Source organism: Myxocyprinus asiaticus, chromosome 17 (genome assembly GCF_019703515.2).
Source record: "Myxocyprinus asiaticus isolate MX2 ecotype Aquarium Trade chromosome 17, UBuf_Myxa_2, whole genome shotgun sequence".
Classification (NCBI taxonomy): Eukaryota; Metazoa; Chordata; class Actinopteri; order Cypriniformes; family Catostomidae; genus Myxocyprinus; species Myxocyprinus asiaticus.
In genome coordinates this window covers 33,996,513-34,024,026 of record NC_059360.1, presented here as the reverse complement: position 1 = coordinate 34,024,026, position 27,514 = coordinate 33,996,513, and the positions used below count along the sequence as shown (strand labels likewise).

At 39.0% G+C, this 27,514-nt stretch overlaps 1 protein-coding gene across 1 annotated transcript; it reads left to right on the top strand.

Annotated features, from left to right (window-relative positions):
* The first annotated feature begins 853 nt into the window (after positions 1-853).
* On the top strand, positions 854-23,498 carry LOC127455586 (cysteine-rich protein 2-like). Its single transcript, XM_051723608.1, has 7 exons — positions 854-1,094; positions 11,017-11,111; positions 16,182-16,239; positions 19,848-19,988; positions 22,326-22,400; positions 22,930-23,024; positions 23,281-23,498. The coding sequence occupies exons 1-7, from the start codon at positions 1,052-1,054 to the stop codon at positions 23,413-23,415; spliced, it is 642 nt and encodes a 213-aa protein (XP_051579568.1). The 5' UTR covers positions 854-1,051; the 3' UTR covers positions 23,416-23,498.
* The last annotated feature ends 4,016 nt before the right edge of the window (positions 23,499-27,514 follow it).

The window sequence follows — 27,514 nt, the reverse complement described above, 5'->3', positions numbered from 1 at the left end:
TTTTTGGAGGGTTTAAAGGCAGAAATGTGAAGCTTATAATTTTATAAAAGCACTTACATTAATTCTTCTGTTAAAGCTTGTGTATTATTTGAGCTAAAATGGTCGTTTTTACAGTCATTTTAGGGTTTGTTGACATTACATCCAACAAAGTGATAAAATTGGCTATAACTTTACACAGAAAAAGGTTAGTAACCGATTTTATTACACTAAAATCATGTTTAACACATATTGTTTACGTCTTGTGGCTATACATTTGAAACGTTGGGTAGGCTATTTAACGTTTATGCTATGGCACCATTCACTTAAAGTGTAAGTGCCTCGCGGTAACCATTATTTCTGCTTTTTTAAAGAAAACGATGGACGAGTCAAAATATTTTTGTTGTAATCAACATTATACCACAAATGCTGTCTATTAAGCTTAACTTGTATTGAATCCGGAATATTCCTTTAAGGTGCAGAGGTACAATTGCAGACACGTGAACTCTTAAATCTTGCGTTTTAATAAGAATCTATCTACATTTGAAAAGGCTGGCCAGACAGTATTACAGAACATTTTTAAGTAGTATCTTTGGGAGCTGTTGTTTTTGATTGACGTATAAAGTAACATTCCTCATTGGTCAAGCCAAAAAGTCGTGGTGCAACTGTGCCACGCAGCTCAAAAGAAGGCGGGATGCTAAATTACGAATCCAACTATGGCGAAGGCGATGAATATTAAATAGTTCAATTTGGTGTTGCTTGGTACTTCTTGTGCATTCACGTTACCTGATTAATATTCACGAGCGAAGCCTTCATCATAGAAGGAAATTTCGCCAGCTTTCCACTCTAGCTCCTACTTAATAATGTATATCTTGTTTCAGCCAATCAGCTAGATTTACTGTTCGAACGTCTCGTAACGTATTTAATATACATGAGACAAGCACGGGCGCTCTTTAAAGTTAAATAAACGCTGTGGCGCGACTTGTGTTGCAAACAGTATGCAGCATCGTTGAGGGACCGGCAGAGAACTTGAGAGACGAACCGAACCTGCGTACGAGCGAGACTGTTCTAGAGAATGACGTCCATTTGTCCAAGATGCGACAAGACGGTGTATTTCGGTGAGACTTTTTCCACTAGAAATGATACTCATCTACTCAACAAATATGCACACCGAGTTCATTTAATTATTATTGTATAATTGGAAATAGACTCAACTTGCAGGGCATGTACAATACATAACGAAAGTTCGAAGGTAATTTGGGAATAAAGTACTGCAAAGCTTTACAGAGTGTGTTACATAATAAGTGTTTGAAAGGCATATTTGTTTAATTTATTTAGTTTTTTAATCTATATTTACATTAGATTATATATCGTTTGAATTGAACCCATATGTTTTCCTTGGGGTCTTAGAGACCCCAAATTAGTAAAAAAAAAAAAATATTTGTTTACTTTGCAGTATCAGGTTAACACTTAAAAATGTTTATAATTGTATGTAAAGTGTTTATATTCCTTGATCAAACCCCAGATATCACATTAATAAATGCATTAATTTTTACATGCTAAGATTCTGATTGCTATACACGCTGTATTCGTTTATCTGGATTAGATTTAAATGTACTTTTCAACTATGTGAACTTGCTATGGTCAAATTGAAGTACTGGATAGGCTGGATAATATGGTCTAATTACTTTTAACCTTGTCAGAGGGAAACAAATTAGGTACAAATAAGAGGGTATTATAAGAATTACTATTAATTATTACACGTACAGTATAGGGGTTTCAACGACCCCAAACTGTACATAACAACATTAGGTTTAGGTTGCAGCCTGTGCAGAACTAGGCATTGTTATTAATAGGTCAAGCAAAACCGACCCTGATGCTCCCACAACCGCATTAGAGGATGTTCTCCAGTCTGACCCTTTATTGTTGAATACTCATTAGTAGTTCTGCCCCGGCATCCACTAGTCGCAGGGTTAGTAAATGCTATAGCCTGTGAAAAGAGGACGTCTCGGTTACATATGTAACTTCGGTTCCCTGAGACGAAGGGAACGAGACATTGAGTTTATTAAAGCATATGGGGAGTGCCTTCTTACACAACCTAGTTGAAACCTCTCTACAATAATGCCAATATTCTAATATTGGTTATGGTGTTTGAGCCCCGCCTGTTTTGGCGCGAAACTGTCCGCTATAAGAACAGGTGCACAAACACAATTTCCTCAGAATTTTTGACTGAGAACAAGGAGCGCATTGCTCGTACCTCAGGAACTCTGAGTCTTGTAGTGCAGCTAGCGTTCGCAATGTCTCGTTCCCTTCGTCTCAGGGAACCGAGGTTATTTTCATAACCAAGATGCTCCCTTATGACTCAGTACACTTGACATTGCGTTTATTAATGCATATGGGGAACAGAATCCCATCACGCTGCACTACACGACATAACCTCCCAGAAAGGAAGCATGACGCCGCAGTCTTGTGGGACAGCGACCGACAAGAGTATGCCGCAGTGAGTGACCCTCGTGTTGGGCCAGGATGGGAGCACTCAGGACGAATATATGAACTATAGTCATATAGTATGAATTAACTCCTTCACGAACCCAGTTGGGAAGGGAGGTTTTTATAATGTAAGTGCTTGTGACTTACAGTAAATTACAACGGCTTAATGCAAGCGGTTGTGTAAACGATGTGGAGCTCATCCTAAAAGGGAGGAGCATAATTATATATATTTGGCCAATGGATAGCAAGCGCTCTAAACAGAGAGGACGTATGAAGAGAGGATGTATGAAGAGAGAATGAGAAGGTTACATCTAGGTTGTAAAACCTTACAAATGTGTTTTGAGAGGACCATCCTGCTGCAAAACATATGTCCTGTAAGGACACACCATTCGTCCATGCCCATGAGGAGGCCATACCTTTAGTTGAGTTTGCTTTAACACCAATTGGGCAAGTCTTACCCTGCGATTCATAAGCCAGGGCAATTGCATTGACAATCCAGTGAGAAAGTCTTTGCTTGGAGATGGACATTCCTTTTGTGCGTCCTCCAAAGCATAGAAAGAGCTGATCAGACAGTCTGAACTGGCGTGTACGCTCAATGCACACGTGTAGTGCCCACACAGGACATAACAAATGCAATTATTGTTCCTCATCCGAATTAATGGAGGAGGAAAGAAGGCCTTAAGGTGATCCACCTGCACTCTGAAGGACGTGGTTAGGACCTTAGGCACATAGCCTTTTCTTGATTTGACAGTGGCTTTTGAAAGACCGGGGCCAAATTCCAGACATGAATTGTCGATTGATAGTGCATGTAAGTCACCGACCCGTGTTACTGAGTCTAGAGCCAGCAGTAGTGTGGTCTTAACGGAGAGCATGCGCAAATCAACAGAGTCCAAAGGTTTGAAGGGGCGCCCTGCGAGAGCTTTTAAGACTAAAGTTAAGTCCCAAGTCGGGACTGTAGCCGGCCGAGGTGGGTTTAATTGTCTTGCTCCTTTAAGGAACTTTATGATTAAATCATGCTTGCCTATAGAGGTGCCAGCTTCATGTGCGTGATACGCAGATATAGTTGCCACATATACTTTGAGTGTCGACGGGGTGAGTCCTGCATCTAATCGCTCTTGAAGAAATATGAGAATTTCATGTATGGGGCAGTTTACTGGGTCTTTGCCATGTTAGAGACACCTATCAGTGAACACCTTCCATTTTAGCACATATAGGCATCTCGTGGAAGGTGCTCTGGCCTGTAAAATGGTGTTCATGACTGAACACGTCAGTTCTGGTGCGTCTAGCTTAAGGTCAGAAATACAGCGGTTGCCACTGCCATAAATCCCAATGCTTTCTGAAACAGCTTCAGTGGAAGTGTTCTCCCCAGTTTGAACTGAGACAGACACTGTAGAATGGCCTGAATGCGCTCGCTTGTTAAGTGGGTGCGCCCGCTCATGGAGTCGAAGCGAACTCCCAAAAAGGAGATTTTTTTGGCAGGGGGAGAGTGTGCTCTTCACCCAGTTCACACTGAGGCCCAAGCTGTTTAGATGCTGAAGCAGTAAGTCTCTGTGCTGGCATAACAGAGCCTCTGATTGCGCCAGTAACAGCCAAATGTCGAGGTAGTTCAAGATGAGAACGCCGCTCAGTTTCAGAGGGGCGAGAACCACATCGATGCACTTTGTGAATGTGCGAGGAGCCAGAGACAGTCCGAAGGGCAGGACTTTGAATTGATACGCTGTTTCCTCTAACGCAAATCTCAAAAATATCCTGTGATGTCATAAATTTTGGATACGAAAGTATGCATCCTTCAGATCTATCGACGCAAACCAATCATGTGGGCATACATGTGATAAGATCCATTTCTGAGTAATCATTTTGAATGGGCGCTTTGTGAGTGCACGATTTAAATGTCTCAGATCCAGGATCGGCCAAAGTCCACCGTCTTTCTTTGGAACAAGAAAATAATGGCTGTAAAACCCTTCTTGTGCTAGACATTTTGTTTTTCACGATGAGATTGTGTATTTCAGCTCGTAACACTGGCGTCTCTTTGGGTGAAACTGTGGAAGACAGAACGTCATTGAAATGGGGTGGCCGGCGTGCAAAATGGATCATATAACCAGGTTCAATCGTTTTTTTGCACCCATTCTGAAATACCCGTTAGGGCTCGCCACACGTCCACGTAACGGGACAGAGGGCAATTCGGTTTGTTACCGTATGATATAATGCGTCACTCATGATAGGGAATTGGTTGCGCATAATGTGTGTGCTTTGAAGAGAAAAAAGGGCTCTTTATTGAGAATTTGTGAGCATCTCATGAATTTGCAACAAATGCTGTATTCTTTTTTGCACTTATTGCATTTTTTATTGCATTTATTTGAGTGCAATACACAGAAACAACATTTTGAACAACAATATTTCTTTCCCGGCAAACAGTAGTGGGAAGATGGGGAACAATGTTTTGTGTCTCCAGCCGAGCCTTTTTTGGAGCAGACCCAGAGGGAACCGCGGACCGCTTCAAAGGGTTGAGCCCATCAGGAGCGCTTTTGCTGCGTGTGCTGATATGCAGGTGCCGGTGAGGCAGCGGGTATGGGGCTTTTAGTCGGGTGCTGTCTCGAAACAGAGCAAGGGTGATCCGGCTGTGATATACTCTGTTTGGGCATAAAGTGTCTCATAGCCTGTGACTGTTGCTGAATTGTGACATAACGCTCAGCAACTTTATTCACAGAGCTGCTAAAGAGGCCGGCTGGAGACACTGGAGCATCGAACAGAGTGGCTTTTTCCTTATCGCTCATTTCTGTGAGAGTCAGCCATATATGTCGATCCAGAACTGCCAGGTTGCCCTTGGACTTGCCGATGACCTGAACAGTGACTTTCGTGGTATGCAGCGCTAAGTCTGTAGCGGTGCAGAGCTGTTTGAATGCCTCTGGATCGAAACCATGCTCATCCATTTGCTTGAGGAGCTTGACTTGAAATACCTGGAGCGGCTTGAAATACCCGGAGCACCGCCATTGCATGGAGAGCTGATCCAGCTTGTCCTGCCGCTGAGTAAGCTTTTCCCACCAGTGTGGATGTTCGTTGACAAGGTTTGGAAGGATGTATGGGGCGTGATTTCCACGGCCTGTTACTCGCTGGGCAGAGGTGTGCCGCTACCGCCTCCTTCACAGGGGGTAATTGGGCATAACCGTTTTCTTCCCTGTAATCCACATTAAAGAGATGGCGTCACTCCACGAGCGTGCAGAGAAGGGTGCGCGCCAGGACTTAGTTCGTTATGAACTTTGGGGAAGAATGGGGCAGATTTGCGGGATGCTGCCGTTTGATGGCATCCGGACTGCCAGGAACCATTCATCGAGGCGAGACTGTTCAGGTTCCTCTGGGGGAGACCATTCAAAGTGAAGCTCTTCTTCACTTTCCTCTCCCTCGCTGGGGGGATGGGCCGCAGCATCATCAACTGACCACTTGCCTGATGCAGCGAGAGACATGACTTCGTCATTATCATCCCCAGCATCAGAACTGCTGCACGAGACGAGGCCGCCCGCTCTTTCAGAAGGTCGGAGCTCGTCTCGCACATAGCATATCGGAAAACATGTGCTTTGGGGAGACTGAGTGGCTCGCGGGGATGTGCCGCCACGAGGACCACCTCAAAGTCATCCTGTTCGACCTCGCGGCCCCGCTGTGCCTCCTCGTGTGAATCCTCGGGTATCACAGAAGTGGCGGTTGGGAGGGCACGTGAGGCTGAATCGTCCCTCAGAACGAGGGTCATTCACGAGCGAAGCGTCTTGAGACTCATACCCACACAGTGAGGACAGTCTGTCTCCATGAGAGCTGTCTCTGTGTGGGCAAAGCCCAGACAGTAAATGCAGCTCTCATGCTGATCTGACGGTGGAATGTGCCTCTCGCACAAGGAACACTTATGGAACAACATCTTTAAAAAGACGCAAATGCATAAGTGACTCTTTTAGATATATAAATGTATAAATTAATATATATTTATAGCACACAATATACAATACACAGTATACAATTGCTTTGTAAGGATACACAAACCCTGCCGAAGCGCTGCAGGGAATCAAGATACTGAGGCCAATTCACCAGTGACGCGTCAATCGGCGAGACGGTATGATGTTCGCCGGAGCACTTCAGGGGAGCGGAAAGTCTTCCCGTGAAGATTCCTCCCGCTGACTCGTGTATATTGATGGCGAAGGTAGAAGGCTTCTACACAAGGGATGATTGCTGTCTTGAAGGAAGAAATTCTGAGGAAATGGTGTTTGTGCACCTGTTTTTATAGGGGACAGTCAAGTGTCACACAATGTCAAGTGTACTTAGTCGTAAGGGAACTGGGCGATTGTGTTACGTAAGAATTTGGCAAGGGATACTTGGACAAAGTGAGAGGCACTGTTGTGCTACTGTTGCAGGTTAGCGGATGGAGTATCTGGCTGTGCTGAAGAGGAGATGTGTCAGCTTGATGATTTGATATCCCCGCTGAGCTTGCACTTCTGAATATGACCTGACTATTTGTGTGTGTGTGTGTGTGTGTGTGTGTGTGTGTGAGATGGAGAGTCAGACAGACCCTAGGAATATCGGTTGGTTAGTGTGTAAGGCATTTAGGGGAGGTGGGTTTAATCCCCCACATGCCCAAAGCACAATGTCAGTGTTTACACACCAATCTGCCTTTTATGTGTATCATATCTTAGCACATTTGTTGGGTATTTCAACATACACTCAGCATTCATATACAGAGAATATGCGGAAGGTTTTGATGGAGCTCCAAGCACACATTTTTTATGGGACTTCCAAAAAACTGAACCATTCATTTTTGTCTGAATTATACACATATTTCACTTGGTGTTCCAAAGTCCATGACTGTTTACTGTGTGTTTGCTTTGAACAATTGGAACTATTGATTTAGGAGCTGATAGAGCATGAGTGACAGAACACATACAAGCAAGTTTTTATGCAATGGAAGCTGTGCAACATAACCAAATATTTATATTATTATGCATTATAATGACTGAAGATTAACATATGTACAGGTGTGCTCAAAAGTTTGTATACCCTGGCAGAAATTGTGAAATTTTGGCATTGATTTTGAAAATATGACTGATCATGCAAAAAAAAAAATGTCTTTTATTTAAGGATAGTGATCAAATGAAGCCATTTATCATCGCATAGTTGTCTGGCTCCTTTTTAAATCATAATGATAACAAAAATCACCCAAATGGCCCTGATTAAAAGTTTAAATACCCTTGAATGTTTGGCCTTGTTACAGACACACAAGGTGACACACACAGGTTTAAATGGCAATTAAAGGTTAATTTCCCACACCTGTGGCTTTTTAAATTGCAATTAGTGTCTGTATAAATAGTCAATGAGTTTGTTAGCTCTCACATGGATGCACTGAGCAGGCTAGATACTGAGCCATGGGGAGCAGAAAAGAACTGTCAAAAGACCTGTGTAAGAAGGTAATGGAACTTTATAAAGATGGAAAAGGATATAAAAAGATATCCAAAGCCTTGAAAATGCCAGTCAGTACTGTTCAATCACTTATTAAGAAGTGGAAAATTCAGGGATCTCTTGATACCATGCCAAGGTCAGGTAGACCAAGAAAGATTTCAGCCACAACTGCCAGAAGAATTGTTCGGATACAAAGAAAAACCCACAGATAACCTCAGGAGAAATACAGGCTGCTGAAAAAGACAGTGTGGATGTTTCAAGGAGCACAATATGACGATACTTGAACAAATATGAGCTGCATGGTCGAGTTGCCAGAAAGAAGCCTTTACTGCGCCAATGCCACAAAAAAGCCCGGTTAAAATATGCCCGACAACACCTTGACACGCCTCACAGCAGTGACGATACCAAAATAGAGCTTTATGGTCACAACCATAAGCGCTATGTTTTGGGAGGGGTCAACAAGGCCTATAGTGAAAAGAATACCATCCCCACTGTTAAGCATGGTGGTGGCTCACTGATGTTTTGGGGGTGTGTGAGCTCTAAAGGCACAGGGAATCTTGTGAAAATTTATGGCAAGATGAATGCAGCATGTTATCAGAAAATACTGGCAGACAATATGCATTCTCCTGCACGAAAGCTGCGCATGGGATGCTCTTGGACTTTCCAGCATGACAGTGACCCTAAGCACAAGGCCAAGTTTACCCTCCAGTGGTTACAGCAGAAAAAGGTGAAGGTTCTGGAGTGGCCATCACAGTCTCCTGACCTTAATATCATCGAGCCACTCTGGGGAGATTTCAAACGTGCGATTCATACAAGACGACCAAAGACTTTGCATGACCTACAGGCATTTTGCTAAGACGAATGGGCAGCTATACTACCTGCAAGAATTTGGGGCCTCATAGACAACTATTACAAAAGACTGCACGCTGTCATCGATGCTAAAGGGGGCAATACACAGTTTTAAGAACTAAGGGTATGCAGACTTTTGAATAGGGGTCATTTCATTTTATTCTTTGTTGCCATGTTTTGTTTTATGATTGTGTCATTCTGTTATAACGTACAGTTGAATATGAATCCCCTAAGAAATAAAATAAATGTGTTTTGCCTGCTCACTCATGTTTTCTTTAAAAATGGTACATTTTTCTCCAAGGGTATGCAAACTTTTGAGCACAACTGTACTTTTTTATTGATTTAATTTCTGTTGAATATTAGTGAAGCTCTTTGTTTTATTTCACCCAAAAACTGCTTGTGAAAATCAGTGAAGGTCAGAGATAAGATGCTCATGTCAGCACCTGCTTGATAAGAGCAAATCTGACTGCAAAGATGAAATCATTTTTGATTCAGCAGGGTTTGCAGGGAAACAAGATGCAGAATTTGGAGCGTTTCTTCAGATACAGTCGTGTTTGATTTCCTCTGCTTTGAAGCTGCATTTCTTTTTAGCTCCAAACACACACAGTATTCTCCCTAAAGAATCAGTGTTTCATATGGATAGACTTTCACAAAGCTATTGTGACTCTTGCGAGTACTGTTTTCAAAAACATCTCTATTGGCATACACACAAAATTGTACTAAAGGGATAGTCCACCCAAAAATGAAAATTCTCTCATCATTTGCTCATCCTCATGCCATCCCAGATGTTGATGACTTTCTTTCTGCAACACAAACAAAGATTTTTAGAAGAATATCTCAGCTCTGTAGGTCTAAACAATGCAAGTGAATGGTGACCAAAACTTTCAAGCTCAAAAAAGCAGATAAAGGCATTATAAAAGTAATCCATACAACTTCAACATGGTTAAATCCATGTCTTCAGAAACAATATGATAGGTGTGGGTGAGAAACAGATCAATATTTAAGTCTTTTTTTTTTTTTTTACTATCAATCTCCACTGTCACTTTCTCATTCTTCTTCTTTTGTTTTTTTGGTGATTCACATTCTTTGTGCATATAGCCATCTACTGGGCAGGGAGGAGAATTTATAGTAAAAAAGGACTTAAATATTGATCTGTTTTTCACCCACACCTATCATTACGCTTCTGAAGATATGAATTTAACCACTGGATTCTTATGGATTACTTTTATGTTGCCTTTATGTGCTTTTTGGAGCTTCAAAGTTCTTGCCACCATTCACTGAGATATTCTGAGATATTCTTTTAAACATCTTTGTTTGTGTTCTGCGTTAGAAAGAAAGTCATACACATCTGGGATGGCATTAGGGTGAGTACATGATGAGATAATTTGTATTTTTGGGTGAACTATCCCTTTAAGCTACATTTTAACATTTGCTGAGTTGGACACCTGTAATGATCTCCAAATTTCCAGCAACAATAATTATAAAGGGACAAACCACAGTTTACGAGACATTATGGGCGGGTAAATCTGAAATTGATGATGCAGCTCTGACTGACGTGAGAGTGGTAGCTCACTTAAATAATAGCGTAACAGTTTCCAAGAAAAGTTTATAGACAGCACTGTTTGTAGACTTTTTGGATTGGATCCAGAATTAATTAGTCTGAATATCTCTCAATGTTTCAAAGCTATTAATCTTGCAGACATTAGCAAAATCAGCAACTATCTTCTGAAGTAATCATTTAGCAGCCTGGTAACATAAACATTAATTTGTTTCCTGAGGGACTGATTACAAATGATGAAAAACTATGAGAAGACAGCCAGTTAGATTGGCTCTGGCAATTTTTTTAGCCAGTTCTTGCCATTTTTGTGTTCAGTATGCATCCATTAACATGTTGATGCTCATTGACCCCACCCATGGGTTTGACTTTACTTTGCTTAAATTAGTTCACATTTACCATATAGTGTGCTGTTCAAAATTGTTCATAATGTTGACAAATTATACATCAATTATTCATTGCACATCAACAGGTTAATGGTCCCTGGGGGTGCCGTCTAAGGCTGAGAATAGTTCTGAGATCTCTCCATTCAGAAAATACTGTGTTGTAATGTTATTGTACTAACAAAGAAGGTTATTGCTATAGGAAATTTTGTTGTGTCTAATTTAGATATGCATTTCTTCAGCGAAAAATGTTAGCCTTAGCTTGACATATTCATCATTGGTCAGGGAATACATTACTTTCTCATCTCTCTGTCTTTCTTCCTGATTTAGCGGAGAAAGTAACCTCTCTGGGGAAAAATTGGCACCGTTTCTGTCTGAAATGTGAACGCTGTAGTAAGATTCTGTCTCCCGGAGGCCATGCAGAGGTAAGCAGGACTAAAATTGATATTGGATTCTGAGATAACATAAAAGAAAACTGTCATGTTTTCTGATTATTACAGTAATATTTCAAAATATGTATTGATGCCTCCAGTTATTCCAATGTTTATATATATATATATATATATATATATATATATATATATATACACTATATTGCCAAAAGTATTCGCTCACCCATCCAAATAATTGAATTCAGGTGTTCCAATCACTTCCATGGCCACAGGTGTATAAAATGAAGCACCTAGGCATGCAGACTGCTTCTACAAACATTTGTGAAAGAATGGGCGGCTCTCAGGAGCTCAGTGAATTCCAGCGTGGTACTGTGATAGGATGCCATCTGTGCAAAAAGTCCAGTCGTGAAATTTTCTCGCTACTAAATATTCCACAGTCAACTGTCAGTGGTATTATAACAAAGTGGATGCGATTGGGAATGACAGCAACTCAGCCACGAAGCGGTAGGCCACGTAAAATGACAGAGCGGGGTCAGCGGATGCTGAGGCGCATAGTGCGCAGAGGTCGCCAACTTTCTGCAGAGTCAATCGCTACAGACCTCCAAAGTTCATGTGGCCTTCAGATTAGCTCAAGAACAGTGCGTAGAGAGCTTCATGAAATGGGTTTCCATGGTCGAGCAGCTGCATCCAAGCCATACATCACCAAGTGCAATGCAAAGCGTCGGATGCAGTGGTGTAAAGCACGCCGCCACTGGACTCTAGAGCAGTGGAGACGCGTTCTCTGGAGTGACGAATCACACTTCTCCATCTGGCAATCTGATGGATGAGTCTGGGTTTGGCGGTTGCCAGGAGAATGGTACTTGTCTGACTGCATTGTGCCAGCTGTGAAGTTTGGTGGAGGGGGGATTATGGTGTGGGGTTGTTTTTCAGGAGCTGGGCTTGGCCCCTTAGTTCCAGTGAAAGGAACTCTGAATGCTGCAGCATACCAAGAGATTTTGGACAATTCCATGCTCCCAACTTTGTGGGAACAGTTTGGGGATGGCCCCTTCCTGTTCCAACATGACTGCGCACCAGTGCACAAAGCAAGGTCCATAAAGACATGGATGAGCGAGTTTGGTGTGGAAGAACTTGACTGGCCTGCACAGAGTCCTGACCTCAACCCGATAGAGCACCTTTGGGATGAATTAGAGCGAAGACTGCGAGCCAGGCCTTCTCGTCCAACATCAGTGTCTGACCTCACAAATGCGCTTCTGGAAGAATGGTCAAAAATTCCCATAAACACACTCCTAAACCTTGTGGAAAGCCTTCCCAGAAGAGTTGAAGCTGTTATAGCTGCAAAGGGTGGGCCGACGTCATATTAAACCCTATGGATTAAGAATGGGATGTCACTTAAGTTCATATGCGTCTAAAGGCAGATGAGCGAATACTTTTGGCAAAAAGTGTATATACACACTGATGAGCCAAAACATTATGACCACCTGCCTAATATGATGTTGGTCCTCCGCATGCCGCCAAAACAGCACCGACCCACCGAGGCATGGACTCTACAACACCCTTGAAGTTGTCATGTGGTATCTGGCACCAAGACATTAGCAGCAGATCCTTCAAATCCTGTAAGTTGCGAGGTGGACTTGTTAGTCCAGAACATCTGACAGATGCTCAATTGGACTTAGATCTGGGGAATTTGGAGGCTAGGGCAACACCATGAACTCTTCATCATGTCCTTCAAACCATTCCTGAACAATGTGTGCAGTGTGGCAGGACGCATTATACTGCTGAAAGAGGCCACTGCCATCAGGGAATACCATTGCCATGAAGAGGTGTACCTGGTGTGCAATGATGATTAGGTAGATGGCACGTGTCAAATTGACATCCACATGAATGGCCGGACCCAGAGGCTCATGGGCACTCTGATCGGTCTGTGGCTACACAACCCCATATGCAGCAGGGTGCGATGTACTGTGTGTTGTGACATATTCCTCCCATAACCATCATTACAATTTTCTGACATGTGCAACAATAGAACTTCTGTCAGTTCGAACCAGAAAGGATAGCTTTTGCACAGCAATGATCCTTGGGTGCCCAACACCCTGTCGCCGGTTTGTGGTTTGTCCCTCCTCAGACCAGGTACTGGGACTGGGTAGGTATTCACCACTGCTGACCGGGAGCACCCCACAAGCCTTGCTGTTTCAGAGATGCTCTGACCCAGTTGATTGATGGTACATAAAAATATGGCCCTTGTCAAAGTCGCTCATTGCCCATTTCTCCTGCATTCAACACGTTGACTACGAATCATCTAGTCTACCCAGACCTTGACATGTGGCCTTGTTAGGAGATGATCAACATTATTCGCTTCACCTGTGAGTGGTCATAATGTTTTGGCTCATCGGTGTATATATCAACATTACAGATTGTCTTTTTCTCGTGTACTTCACTGATCAATTGATTAGTTCTCAATTCAGTTTCTCAAAGCTGTTAGTTCATCGGCCAGTTTGACTATATATTTTATCAGTATGTGTGTTCCCTGGGAGTCAAACCCATGACCTTTCAGTTGTAAAGCACCTTGCTCTACCAGTTGAGATACAGAATTAAACCACACTGACATGATCACTAATGTCAGAGAAATTACAAATTGGGATTCTGGATGACCTACTTTTTGGTCTGTATGTACTATAACAGCAGAGTTTCTCAAAGTGAGGGCCAAACATCCTGAATGTTATGGTTTAGCACAAGATCGCACACCCTAAGTTGACACTGATTCTAGGTCATCAATGCTAAACGAGTGTCCACTCCTGTTTCTGCTTCCCTCATTGTGTTTTCTTCCTGCCTTGTTTTTTCTCTCTTGCACATTGTCTTGATATGTATGACGGTCCTGCCTAATATGTTAGGAGATGTTTTCTAGTTCAGTGCTCTGAGTTGTCTTGTGTCCCTCTTAATGTCTGGGGTAAATGATTATTCATGCATCCCTTTGAATGTCTACAGAGTGGAAGGGTAAAAGTTTATGGAAGAATTGAAAGGTGCAGACGCACCATAAACACAGATGCTAAGTATTTATAGCAACCTGATTGGTGCTGTCTGGAATGCTCTCTGACTGACAGGGAGAAATTGAAATTATGAAATTCTTTATTGGATGGGAAAATTTAGACTTGCTTATTTTCTTCAAATTGTTACATAAGAAGACATTCCCTTACTCCCATACATTGTATCACAAAAGCCAAAATGGCAAAAAATGAAGGACGGAGAATAAACATCCTTTTATTTACTCTAAGATTACTTTTTCAAAGTAATGTTTTAAAAATGTATACAAGAGATTGACAGACAACAATAGCCATGTACAGACTGACTGGGTGAAACCAGACAAGAAACAGTTATTTCTAGTGCTGGGTCTTACTACAACTCGCCTCTTACAGGAAATGTAAATCATATTTTTAACCGCAGTGAAATTCCTGGAGAAATAGCACAATCTGTCATTTTCAGACACATGTTCAGGCCAGTACAGCTGCTACAGTTGAAATCATTTTGCAGAACAAGTAGGTATCTATAAGCATATACACTTTCTCTCACATCCACACACACACATTCACTGTTCATTACCAGAATGATTACAAGGACAATGACGTGACAAAGATAGTGTTCATTCAAACCAGAAAACAATCCTCTGGCTTTCTGCCTCCCTCTCAGTCTTAATTTCTTTCTTCTCTCTTTCACAGTCCCTCACAAACACACTCACGCTTGAACAGTTAAACACAGAACACAAAAAGCTTTAGTTTAATTACAAGGTGAGATCTATCTTATAACAAGTTTCTTTTAAAGAGGGTCTATCTTTTCTATTGCTTTTTGATTGATGTAAACAAAATGGACTAACACAGCTTTTCATTATATCACTGAAGGATATTTTTAATCTTGTTACTCTTTTATTTCTGTCATTGTATTCCCTTTATTTTGAGAAGCCTCTGAACTCTTTTTCTCTTATTGTGTTCAAAACAGCAGGAGGTTGTTATGTTGTTGGTGTTGGCTCTTTGCAGGTGCCTTTTCAGACTAGAGTTCAGGGTGCCTGAACTATTCTTTGGGAGACGGCTCTTGGTGGGAACACAAACTGTATTTTTAGCTTGTGTCACAGCACAGTGAGGGCGTTTTCTGTAAGATAGTTTTTAATTGGTGTTAAAGGGCGAGTTCACCCAAAAATAGCAATTCTGTCATAATTTACCCTCAACTCTTGGCTTTCCTTTGAAATTTTTAAACATGTTCGCACAACAGATTTTTCTATACAATTGAAATTGAATGGTGACTGAGGCTGCCAATGCGCCTAACATAATACCTAACTTCTCCTTTTATGTTCCACGAAAGAAAGTTAATCAGTTTGGAACAACATGAGGGTGAGTAAATACATTTTTGGGTGAACTATCCCTGCACTATACTGTTCAGTCCCATTCAGTCAAATTAATATTTGATTATTTTAATATAACACTTGGTCTCACAATTTATGGCTTGATATTTGGCTTTAAATCTTACAGATAACTCTCTTGTGCGCATACATACACAAAAACACATACACAAACCGGTGTGTCTGTGTGTGTGTGTGTGTGTGTGTGTGTGTGTGTGTGTGTGTGTGTAAGGCTTGAATTTCAGTCTGAGTTGGGCCTGACTGGGTCTTTTTATGCACCCTGGGAGGGGCAGGAAGGAACAGAAGGATAAACAATGACTCCTGACAAATCCAGCCTGACACAGCTCTCTTTCTCTCATTTTGTCTCCCACATACATACACAGCTAAAAATCTTACCTTGATTGAAAAGTAGGAGTTGAGTGGCAGCCAATTTTTTTATATTTAAGAATGTACAGGATCTTATTGAAAGATAATTATTATTTGTAAGCTTTGAATATTTTGAGAGCATTTCTATTGGTTAAGTATCAGTGCTTCAAAATGAGTCAACCCACATGGAATCTGCATGTGCATAAAACTTTGTATTCCACAGAATTGGAATACATGTCATTCATAAAGATTTACACATCCCCCCACCCCATGCATGTTTAATTAAATATTTTAGCTAATTTGATTATTTATTTAGCTGCCAATAAGTTTGTTGTGCTCTCTATCTCAAACAGCATGATGGATTGCCATACTGTCATAAACCATGCTACGGGACCCTCTTTGGACCAAAAGGTATGTACAATAAATAATAATGGTTTATATAGCATGTTTGTGTTTGTAAGTGTATGAATGTGCATGCATGAGAGAGATACTTTGCATAGAAATATAGTGTATTTCCTACTTCAGAACTTGCCGAGTGATGCTGTTGGGGCTGACAGGCTTTCATGTGTGTCGCTAATGTGTATTTGGGTCTTTTGTGCAAGTGGATCAGTGTGCTTCGTGTGACCATATACAGGAAATGAGGGTTTGAATCGGGGCTCATTTAAAGACATCTGACTCTCAGTGACTTTTAGAACAACACTACAACTAAGGACAGTGCACTCGCCTCTGGAAACCCTATCCAGTGAGAGAGACAGGAAAAAATACAGAAAAGGGCTCTTAATTGTCAGTTTGTTAGCCGCAGACAGAAAGAACTTTGTAGTTCATCAGTTAAAACATGAAGTGTATAAAGAACTTAGGCTAGTTCTTTACTGTGTGCTTGTGTGCATGATTAAAAAAAAAAAAAAAAAAAAAAAGGTAAACTGTAACAAACTAAAAAATAAAATAAAAAAAATAAAAAGTTCTTTCACTCCCAATAACTGTCCAAGTTTTAAAGGGTTGGTTTACCCCAAAATGAAAATTCTGTCATCTGATACTCACCCTGTTAGCAGAGGGGAGGATTATCAGTTAAAAACAAATTAAATCTCAGTCAGTTCCTAATATTGACCACTTTTATATTATGTTTTCATAGCCTGGTCGCAATATGCTACTGTTGTGTAAAAAAGAGCATTCCAGAGATCCTTCAAAATATCATAAAGTTATATATTGAAGTTTGAAACATGAAGATGAGTAAATAATGACAGAACAGTCATTTTGGGTGAACTCTTCCTTTAATATCTGCTAGAATCTTGTTACAGTACTGTAAGTACTACAGGTTGAATCAGTCCAGATTAAGAGGTGTTTTCGACAGATCTTAAATGATATTTCATTCAGTACCTTATTTTAAAACTCTAATGGGATCTTTTTTCAGTTAAAGCAAATGACTAGGGTTCAGTGAAGTGGAGATGTATCTCACTTAACAGATTAAGCAAAGACAGGAGAGAAAAAGAATATGAAGTACACACATGCCAAACTGATGTGTATAGATGACAACACAGCCTTATGTCCACTTCGCAAGAACATAAACTTGCAACACCACAAATTCATGAAAATTTCAACATTCTTGTCTATTCAAATGAGAGAAGGTAAACATCATTACAGTGCAGTGCAATTAATGCCTTTCATCTGTGAAGATGCTGTCATTTTTCAAGGACCCGACATATAATTTAAAGAAGCATTTAAAGGTAAGACCCACACAAAGCTAGGTTGATTAACGGTGCACTCAGTAATTTTTTTCTCATCAAAGTTTAACTCCTAAAGACAAGAATTGTAATTTTGCAATATATGTAGAAAATCATGACCACGCACATTAAAATGAAAACTGCAGTCATATCAGTATCCTTATAAAAGCTGTTTTATTCTACATGTAGAGGGTCCACACATGGGTGCTGCCATGTTAGAATCACATGACCAGCCAAATACTACTCACTTAATCTCAGTAACCATCCTGTTATTTGACACTTTCACTAACTGATTAAAATAATCATGGCTGACTGTGAATACTAAATTTCTACAGTGGCATCTGAGACTGAAAACTATTGCTTTTAAATGATGCTGCATCCAAGCCGCTAGGTGTCAGTGTAAGTCCAAGATGACACAAAGACAAAAGTTACTGAGTGCACCTTTACATTTTTTATAAGTGTTCCATGATAGTTTCGCCATTTGAGTGTCTGTCAATCATTTCGCGGGAGCAGGAATATCTGTTAGTACTGTGGCATGAATTGCGTATCATTGATAGTACAGCAGAAAGGAACATGTTCCATATTGAAGCGAATAAATGATCACTCCTCCCATACATGGTATGCCTACTAGCGAAACTTCACTGTCACTTCACTTCTCATTTCCATCATAACTTAAGTTGTTCTCTGAAATGCTTTCATGATATAATGACAACAGCAGTAGAGACCGCATTTCTTTTTTTTTTTTCATTATTAAAAAATCCAAATTGTACACACAAATACCAAATTAATTCAAAATGTTATTAAGTTCTTATGGAAAAATTGCAATGGATAATTTATCTGATTTTGATACTTGTTGATTACAGTCTGGGTGAAGGAGAAATTCTGGCAAATTTAACATTTCAAAACTTGTAGAAAGTAGAAATAAGTAAAGACACACTAAAAAGGTTTAAATCTATTTCAATCTATTCTTTAAAACTAGAATTGTCAGTTACTGTTTTTTTGTTTTTTTATGTTTGTCATTAAAATCCTCTTTAAATGTTAACATTGAATCACCCATAAAAATTAGCTGGTGATGTTGGACTGTGGATCATGAGCAAGCAGAGGAAAGACACTGGACATATTGCATTAATAATAATGATGATGATTAAGATGATAAGCCTATGATCTACCTATTGCAGTCGTAAGTTAATGAATGGTGGCAGTTAGTCTACACCCTAACTGCATTCTATGCCAGAATTAAACTTGCAGTGTTTCTGGGGTATATCCTGTCCGATTTTGTTTAATGTTAACCAAGACAATTCAGTGCATCTGTTCTTACTATATTTGCTTGATGAGAAAATAAACCATTTTATATAGCAGATAGAGGACTTACCTGTTTTGTTTAAAAATGCAGAGTTCTACATTTAAACATATTCTGTTTTTCAATTAAGGAGGCAGTGTCCCTGTTTTTCATGTTTATATACAGTATGTGTGTGTGTGTGTGTGTGTGTGTGTGTGTGTGTGTGTGTGATATATATATATATATACACATTTTATATAATATATATATTTATATAGTATATAAAGTGTATATATAATTACATGACTCATAATATTATTCAAACATGTTTTCGAGATCATATTGCTTTTCTTTTGACTTTATCCACATATGTGAACTTAAGGTAATCCAAAAGTAAATGGAAGTAATTTCATTACATTACTTTCTTATTATAGTAATTGGATTGTTGCTAATTAAATTTTTTACTAAGTAGTCATACCAAGTATTTGTAATGGATTACATTTAAAAAGTAACCCTCACAACCCTGATTTAAACTGTAGTCCCAACAATGTTCCCCATTATTCCAAATGCATACACATGATCACATGCACCCACACATACAGTGTATTTATATTTTTAAAAGTCCCTCTGTCTTCCTAAACACTGCAGACACTAGAAGAGTTTAAGCAGACCCTATGATGACATAAGAGAGAGTGAGACAGACATGCATGGTTGGTAATTGAGGGGTGTGTGTGTGTTTAGCAGTAGGAAAATGTAATGTTTGATAAGATGCTTCAGTGTTTAGGTTATGTTAAACCACACTCAGAGGAGTGCTTATTTGAGCATATGTGATACTATCCAAGTGTGTGTCATTCTGCAGTAATACAATTTTATCAGGATCACAAGGAACAATTTATTTTTGGCTTTTACATAATGCTATCTACATTAAGAGAGTCTGACCATTTAGATATGAGCTTTATCGACCCCAAACACTCACATAAAGTAATGGAAGGGTACTCACTGTTCTGATCTCTCACTGGTAGGTGTAAATATTGGAGGGGCGGGGTCTTACATATATGACACGCCACCTCAAACACCTGTCGACAAATCATTTAGCAGTCCTTCAGAAGGATCACCCACTACACCTTGGACCAACACACAGATTACCTATCATCAACCTAAAGGTAATTTTAAGCACACTCTCACACACAGATTTGTATGAGATTTTCAGCACTTTTTAACTTTGGGTGTATTATATGAAAGAGGATATTAAACCCATAACTACATTTCCTGTTTAAGAACAACAAATTGCCTATGGGGTGCTCACACACATGTGCAGACAAACACTCAGCAACAGATACTCATTTTGCATTCTCTCAAACAATGTGAAAAGGACAAACACATCACACAAATATATATATATATATATATTTATATATATATATTTTTTTTTTTTTTTTTTTTTCAATATAAAAATATATACTACTGGTCAAAAATTTTGAAACACTCATTCTTTATTATAATTTTTTTCACATTTTAAAATAATAGGAAAGTCATCAAAACTATGGAATAACATAAATGGAAATATGGGAATTATGTTGTGACTAAACAAAATCCAAAATAAATCAAAACTGTGTTGTATTTTAGCATCTTCAAAGTGGCCACACTTTGCCTGGAATTTGCAGAAATGTACTCTTGGCATTTTCTCAACCAACTTCTTGAGGTATCACCCTGGGATGCTTTTTACACAGTATTGAAGGAGTTCCCATCTATGTTTGGCACTTATTGACTTATTTTTTTTATTTTTTATTAAATTTTAGTTTTATAATGAAATAAATTAATATGGTGGCACAATTATATTTTGGTCAACAAAACTCATTTCAAACATTTAAGCATACACCTTCAGATCAAAAGATTTTTAAGATCATGAGAAACATTTCAGTCAAGTGTTTCAAAACTTTTGACTGGTAGTGTATATAGACCCACTCTTCCAAGCTACATTGTTCCACACATTCCATAATACACAACACTTTCTGAGCACTTTTTAAAACACACACACACTGAGTGGGAGGGAGGCATGAAATGTGTGTGTAGTGATGGAGGGGTAGGGGGATGTTTTATTTTAAGTGTCCCCCTTGGGATTTTACACAGTGGAATTTTAATGGCCTTCGTTGATTGGCTCCCTTCCTGAAATATTTCCCCTTAATAGGTGTTTTCCGACAGGCGGGAATGTTAGAGGAATGTTAGGGGAGGGTTTTAAGGACATATTAAAAGACCATTGTGGAATCGTCTGGAGAAATTTCTCTGAACGTAATCTGTTTCCTAAACACGTGAATCTAGTGCCATGGGTTTGACTGAACCTCTGCAGAGGTCACGTAGATAAAATGAACCCAGGAGAAACAATTATGATCTAAAACTGTTAACGGCTAAAATTGCTGAGATGTGAGACAAAACTATTTTTTTATTCTGTAGTTACAAGAACGGAAGTGCCACACAGATCATTATCAGTGCTGGATTATACACAGCACAACTTCACTTTAATCACACCAGCCTGAGATTGACCTTCAATAAATTCCAAACATGAAGATATTTAGACAGTTTTGTCATAAATGTAGGGTACAGTCCACTTTGCATCAGAATCCTGATCAGTGTTTGAACGATGTATCGCAATGGCCGATAAATTAACCCATGCTGATTATTTAAAAATTCTGAATATCGGCCGATTTATTGTCCTCTATGATATAACGTTCAACCACTAATCAAGATCCTGATAAATTTTCCTGTTTGGCCGATTAGTTTCATTCTTCCTCTCACTCTCTCCTCAACAGTTCCCTATAACTTTTAACTGTCTTGTCTAATGATATAAAGGCAAATAGCAATAAAACTAACATTTTATACCGTTTGCAAATATGTGGTTGCCTCATTTAAACAGATGTAATTCAAGAACCTCACAAAGCAAATGTTGCATGACGGTCAGTCCGTGAAACTCCAAGCAGGCGATACGGGCCATGTAAACTGAAGACTGTCAGGAGATTGCTGCTCAAGAGATTGCTTTTTTCAATTGTTTTTACAAAGTTAAAGTTTTGTGTAAAATTGAGCAATTATAGTGCTAAATAAAAGTTAATAATCTTTTATAGAAAGTGCATGCATATGTTTTTTGCTATATTAAATTTTATGACATACTTGCATTATATCGGCCACCCTGCTCTCTGGATATCAGCATCGGCCATTAAAAAACCCATATCGGTCAAACACTAATCCTGATCACCCTGTTGGGATTTATTTTTTTTCGATAGTAACCACCTGACTGTACATTATCCTGCTAATTACATGGCTACTTACCAAAGCAATAAATAAATGTAATAATGATATTAAACTGACACATCTACTGATTTCTATCTACAGATATCGTAGACATACAATATTAGGAGTCACAAGTCAGAAATCTTTATAACAATTTATGAGATGGTTCAGATGCAAAGCTGAAACAGAAAGCTTAAAGGTTTTGTGTTTGTTTGTAGCTCTTACTGCTCCTACACGTATGTTTGCTGGAGAGACTTATCTGTGTCCTGGCTGTGGAAAAGCAGTTTATTTTGGTGAGTCCGAATAATCATAAATGTGATTTTGTTTTTTTTTTTGTTTTTTTTTTTGAGAACTTGAGAACTTTCAGGAATTTCTGTGGTGTGTGTGTGTGTGGATTTGTGCTGCTGTGGTCGATATATGCAGCATTCTGTCTGACCACTGTGAAACTGTTAGTTCATTTTTAAAAAGAACAAAGAATTCCAGTAAAAAAAAAAAAAAAAAAAATGCAAGGTTTTAAAATAGGTTTCAGGTGCAAGTCAGAGGTATATGACATTTACTTTAAATTTGTGCTTGAGTGCAAAATTAAAAATGTACATGTATTTGTGTGCTTCTAGCCATATTTTTGCCCCAAACACTGATTGACAGTTTAGATCCAAAATTCTATTTTACATTTTAAAATCTACCATTTAAAATAAAAAAAAAGTAACATTTATATTTTCATTTGTAATACTTTACCACCAAAAACAGCACTTTCACTATCAACAGTACTGATGTGATGTAATTTGTGATGTAATGTGATGATATCATGGTCTAATGCTGCAGCTGAGAAGGTGATGTCTTTGGGGCGCAACTGGCACAGGCCTTGCCTTCGCTGTGTGAGGTGCAAAAAAACACTGACCCCTGGTGGCCATGCAGAGGTACTCAACTATCAACGCTTAACATCTTTTTAATATCTCTGATAGATAGCTTAATTTTGCATTTTCATTTTCCATAATTGTAAAAAGTCTAAATATTATTTAAATTACACTATTTCAACTTAGGTTGGAACTTAAATTGAGGTTATGTAAGCAATACTGGATTAAATTATTGTAATGCAATATTGTGTAACATTTACCATAATGGTCACTTAATCAGTAATTCAGTCTCCCTAATAATGCTTTTTGTTTACTGCAGCACGAGGGCAAGCCCTACTGCCATGTGCCCTGCTATGGGTACCTTTTTGGACCAAAGGGTGTGAACATTGGAAAGGTGGGATGTTACATTTATGAGAAAGAAAATACAGAGAATGAAATGCCAAGTGAACATTAGGTCAAAAAGGAAAAGCTCTTTTTTATTTTTTACAGAAATGTTTTTTTTTTCTTTCTTTCTTTCTTTTTTTTTTTTTTTTTTTTACAGCACAGATCAAATATATGTAACTTTAATTGCATATTCATGTTTTCTAATTGATAATTAGAAATATTCACACAAAACCACAATCCCCACTTATACATACATACATACATACATACATATACAAAAAACACACTGACACATAGGCTCTCTCTCTCTTTCTTTCTTTCTTTCTGTTTACCCTCATACACACTTACAATTTCCATCTATGCATTCACACACCTCCATTTAGAATCTTATTATTAAAATGTTTGTAATTATTACATGACACTGTAGAGAGTTGTAAATCCTTTAGTTGTGTAACAAATAAAAATATTTTAAAAGAACTCCGGAATTACTGCCTTAAGTTGGAACAACATGGGTTGCATGTACACACAGTCTTTGAAATTCTCAGCAGACAATTCTTTCGTTTTCAATTTCTCCGCTTCCTCCAGCGTTTCAAGATGTTTTATGACATTTTGCCTATTCATTTAATACATACACAAGACTCAGTTAAATAACATACCACATCAACTTCTACTTTGGTTTCCTTCTGTCAAATATTGTTACTAATAGTTTAGCCCAGTATTTCTATATTCAAGCAAATGTTCTCATCATAATCTCGAAAAACACGTGGGATCATACTAAATAAACTTTGTGATTTGTACGTTACACCACTGATTTTCTTACTGGTTATCCTGCCTTTAACCTCCTGAGACCCGAGCGTGGCTGTTGTGTGAATTTTCCATTCCCCTTTTTGATTTGTAACTAGCCCCTAAGAAACATACAGAAAAAAATTAAAATGAATGTCTACATACTGTATGTGGACAGTGGGACTTTAAATAATACCAAGCTATAGAAAGTCAGAGTTTTTTTTTTAATCAAATTGTTTATTATGTTTCCATGAGAGTTGGTTATTCATGTTTTTGAGATGTTACAGACATTACATTACAAATTAGCATAAACAGTTCTGATTCAAAGTAATGGCCAGCATCATCCAATCACTGCTAACCATGTTAAAATAAAATTTTGCAGAAAACATTGTGAATATATATACTGATTACAATTGTCCAATGTCTCTCAAACATGTTGAGTGGTCCAAACATCATCTGCAGCCTGAAACTGAACTTTTTACCAGATGTTTGGAGTGAATGCACTTGGCTGCATAGGAAAGTTATAGGATTCTCCCTTGCTCCCTAATTAGGGAATGACTTAACGTCCAGTGTGTTGTCTGTCTGCACTGGTCTCATAATAGTTTGAAATGCACTTATTTTCAACCAAACTCCATATACAGCCTCTGAAAGCAACATTTTCCAGCTTTTGGATGCATCCATTGATTCTCAGTGTGATAATGCACAGTGAATATAGGCAATTTTAAGTAAAATTAGCTTATAGTCCACGTATGTAGTCATTGTGTTTAACAGCATACCGTTTCGTGATAAATATTTTAAATGGCATTTATCCGATGAAACTAGAAACTCTACTCTTGTTGTTTTGTCACATGACTCGGTGAATCGAAAGTTGATGAAAGTTAAAAACAGCCTAGAGCAGGAGTCGGCAACCTTTTTGACATGGAGTGCCATTTTTTTTTTTTTTTTTTTTCTGGTCAATGGCTGTGCTGTGCAAAACCCACATGTGAAAAATCTTGCATCTTTTGAAAGTGCTTTAATAAAAAGAAAACCTGTCCTTTTGTATAAAATGAGTTGACAGTTAATGTCACAGATTTTATTATTTGATTACTGATCACAAAATTGTGTGGAATCTTAAATATTTCTTATTTTATGTCATACATTTTTCAAAATCATGCAGAGGGGTAATCATAGCACACAAGCAACAGCGAGAGAGGAGCAGTTTATTTTATATGACATTTTTTGCACCTGCATTCCAAATCTACATCTTGATGTAATCCTTCCTCATGATCACGCAGCGTGTTTTCATCAGCTGAATGGGAGTCTAAACACTCTTAAAGCGTGACGAGACTCATTTGCGCATTACAAGCCTATCAACTATTTAGCCCTTTTCGGTGAATCACACCTGCAAAATCCTAAAACTTTATTTCCAGGTTTAATTTATATTTTGAATAGACAGGTTTTTGAACCCCAAGATGTGGGTTTATGTTTTCTTTTTAAAGCGTTTAATGTAATTTTGAGTGTCTAGCAGAGTCCCTACTGCTATGGTTTAAGGACAGTGTACCTGTATGCTGGGTTGGAAATCTCAAGGATTAATAGTGGTGTTTTCCTTAATACATGACACGTTGTTCTGAAAGCAAAAAGAAACAAATGAAACACAGAATGTAGGCTGTCATTTGTGCAGCCTGGCCGAAGCAAAGCGGGCACGTTTACTCGTGATGCGCTGCCGGCTCGCGATGCACGAATGGCTTGCACATACTGCATGAGTCTGTTGGGTATACTGCAGTCTCGTCACATTTTAACTTATTGTTTAACCTCTCATTCAGCTGATGAAAACAAGCTGTGTGATCACGAGGAAGAATTACATCAAGATGTAGACTGGAATGCATGTGCAGAATTTCATATGAATAAAATAGTCTACTCCTCTCTCGCAGTTGCTGGTGTGCCAGTGATTACCCCTCCGCAGGGCCGTGCACAGACATTTTGGAGGGCACGTGCTCAAGCTAAAAAAAAAAGGGCACCCCTCTCATAATTATTTATAAAAAAATAAAGTTACATACAGTAGCACATCTTTTACTTACATATTTTTTTATTTCAATACCCATACACTCATGCAAATGTTTACTCAGCAGATTTCTACAAAATTCTCAATTTACACAGAGACGATGGTCTTTAGCGCTCATTATTCTCTACATTTATCACAAGAACAGGCAACAACAAAGAAAACAATGCCACATTGTGCATGCTTTAGTGGTCTACAAAATAAATAACCATTCAAAATCAACTAATCTTTACACAAAATTGAAAAAAGCTGTTCTCTGAATAAATAAAATAATATACCATCCAATCTACCCTCCAAACTACAAAGTAGGCCTATGTTCAGTTGCAGCAATTAGACTAAGTGCGTTCTGTGTTCTGAGGTGAAGGGAGCAGGATCATTCTCCTGCTTTTAAAATTAAAATTAGATGAACAGTTAAACTTTCAAATCTGAGCTTTTAAAGGCCCTGGACTATTGTATTGAAATGACAGTCAGTTGGCTTGCCTAAAATTACAAGTACATTTTATGTCATAGGATTAAGAATCGATAATTTACTAGGCTATATCTTAAAGCTTTTGCTAATCAGTATGAACATGTAAACAGTGGACAAATCATATATTTGCATATTTTCTTGTGACGGGTGACAAGCCAGCTAACATTTCTGATATCCAAATATGATTGATTATTAACCATGCAATGCATATTTATTTGTTTCAGTTGCCTGACAAAGGAACTAGCCTACCGGAGTTCACTCGGTTTTTATTGACGACGTTGTCACGACGCTATTTTACGCCAACGCCAGACTAGCTTGCTTGTTGTTAAGCTTAATGGAGGGCAATTGCCTGTAGTCTGGCTGTATTGAGATGTTTTAATAGTGGTTTAATTTCACAACAGTGACAAACAATGCCGAAGCTTAGGGCAAACACTGTCGTTACCTGGCTGTGACCAATGAAAACAGGTCAGGGAGAGATGGATGCTGCTCCGCAGGGCACTCAATTTGCGTGTGTTAACTGTGGTGGCTGTGACAAGGGAAGTCGGAGGGGCAGGGGCTTGTGCGGTCTCGCAGAATTAGAACTCATGCAGTTGTCGGGCATTACAACACGCTTTTAATTGAGAACTGATGCCACTGGCCAAATGTAAAAACTAAAATATAAAATTAGAAAAAGAAATAGAAAAAAACAAATTCTTGCAAAAAGGGCACTTATCTAGTCAGAGGCCAAAATGGCAGGTGCTTGAGCACCACCTGGGGTCTATCTGTGTGTGCCCCTCTATTGGCACACGTGCCATAGGTTGCCGACCCCTGGCCTAGAGTCTCCTGAACTGAAATTATGCATAGCCTATAGCAAAGCCAAAACGTAATGTCTATGCATGT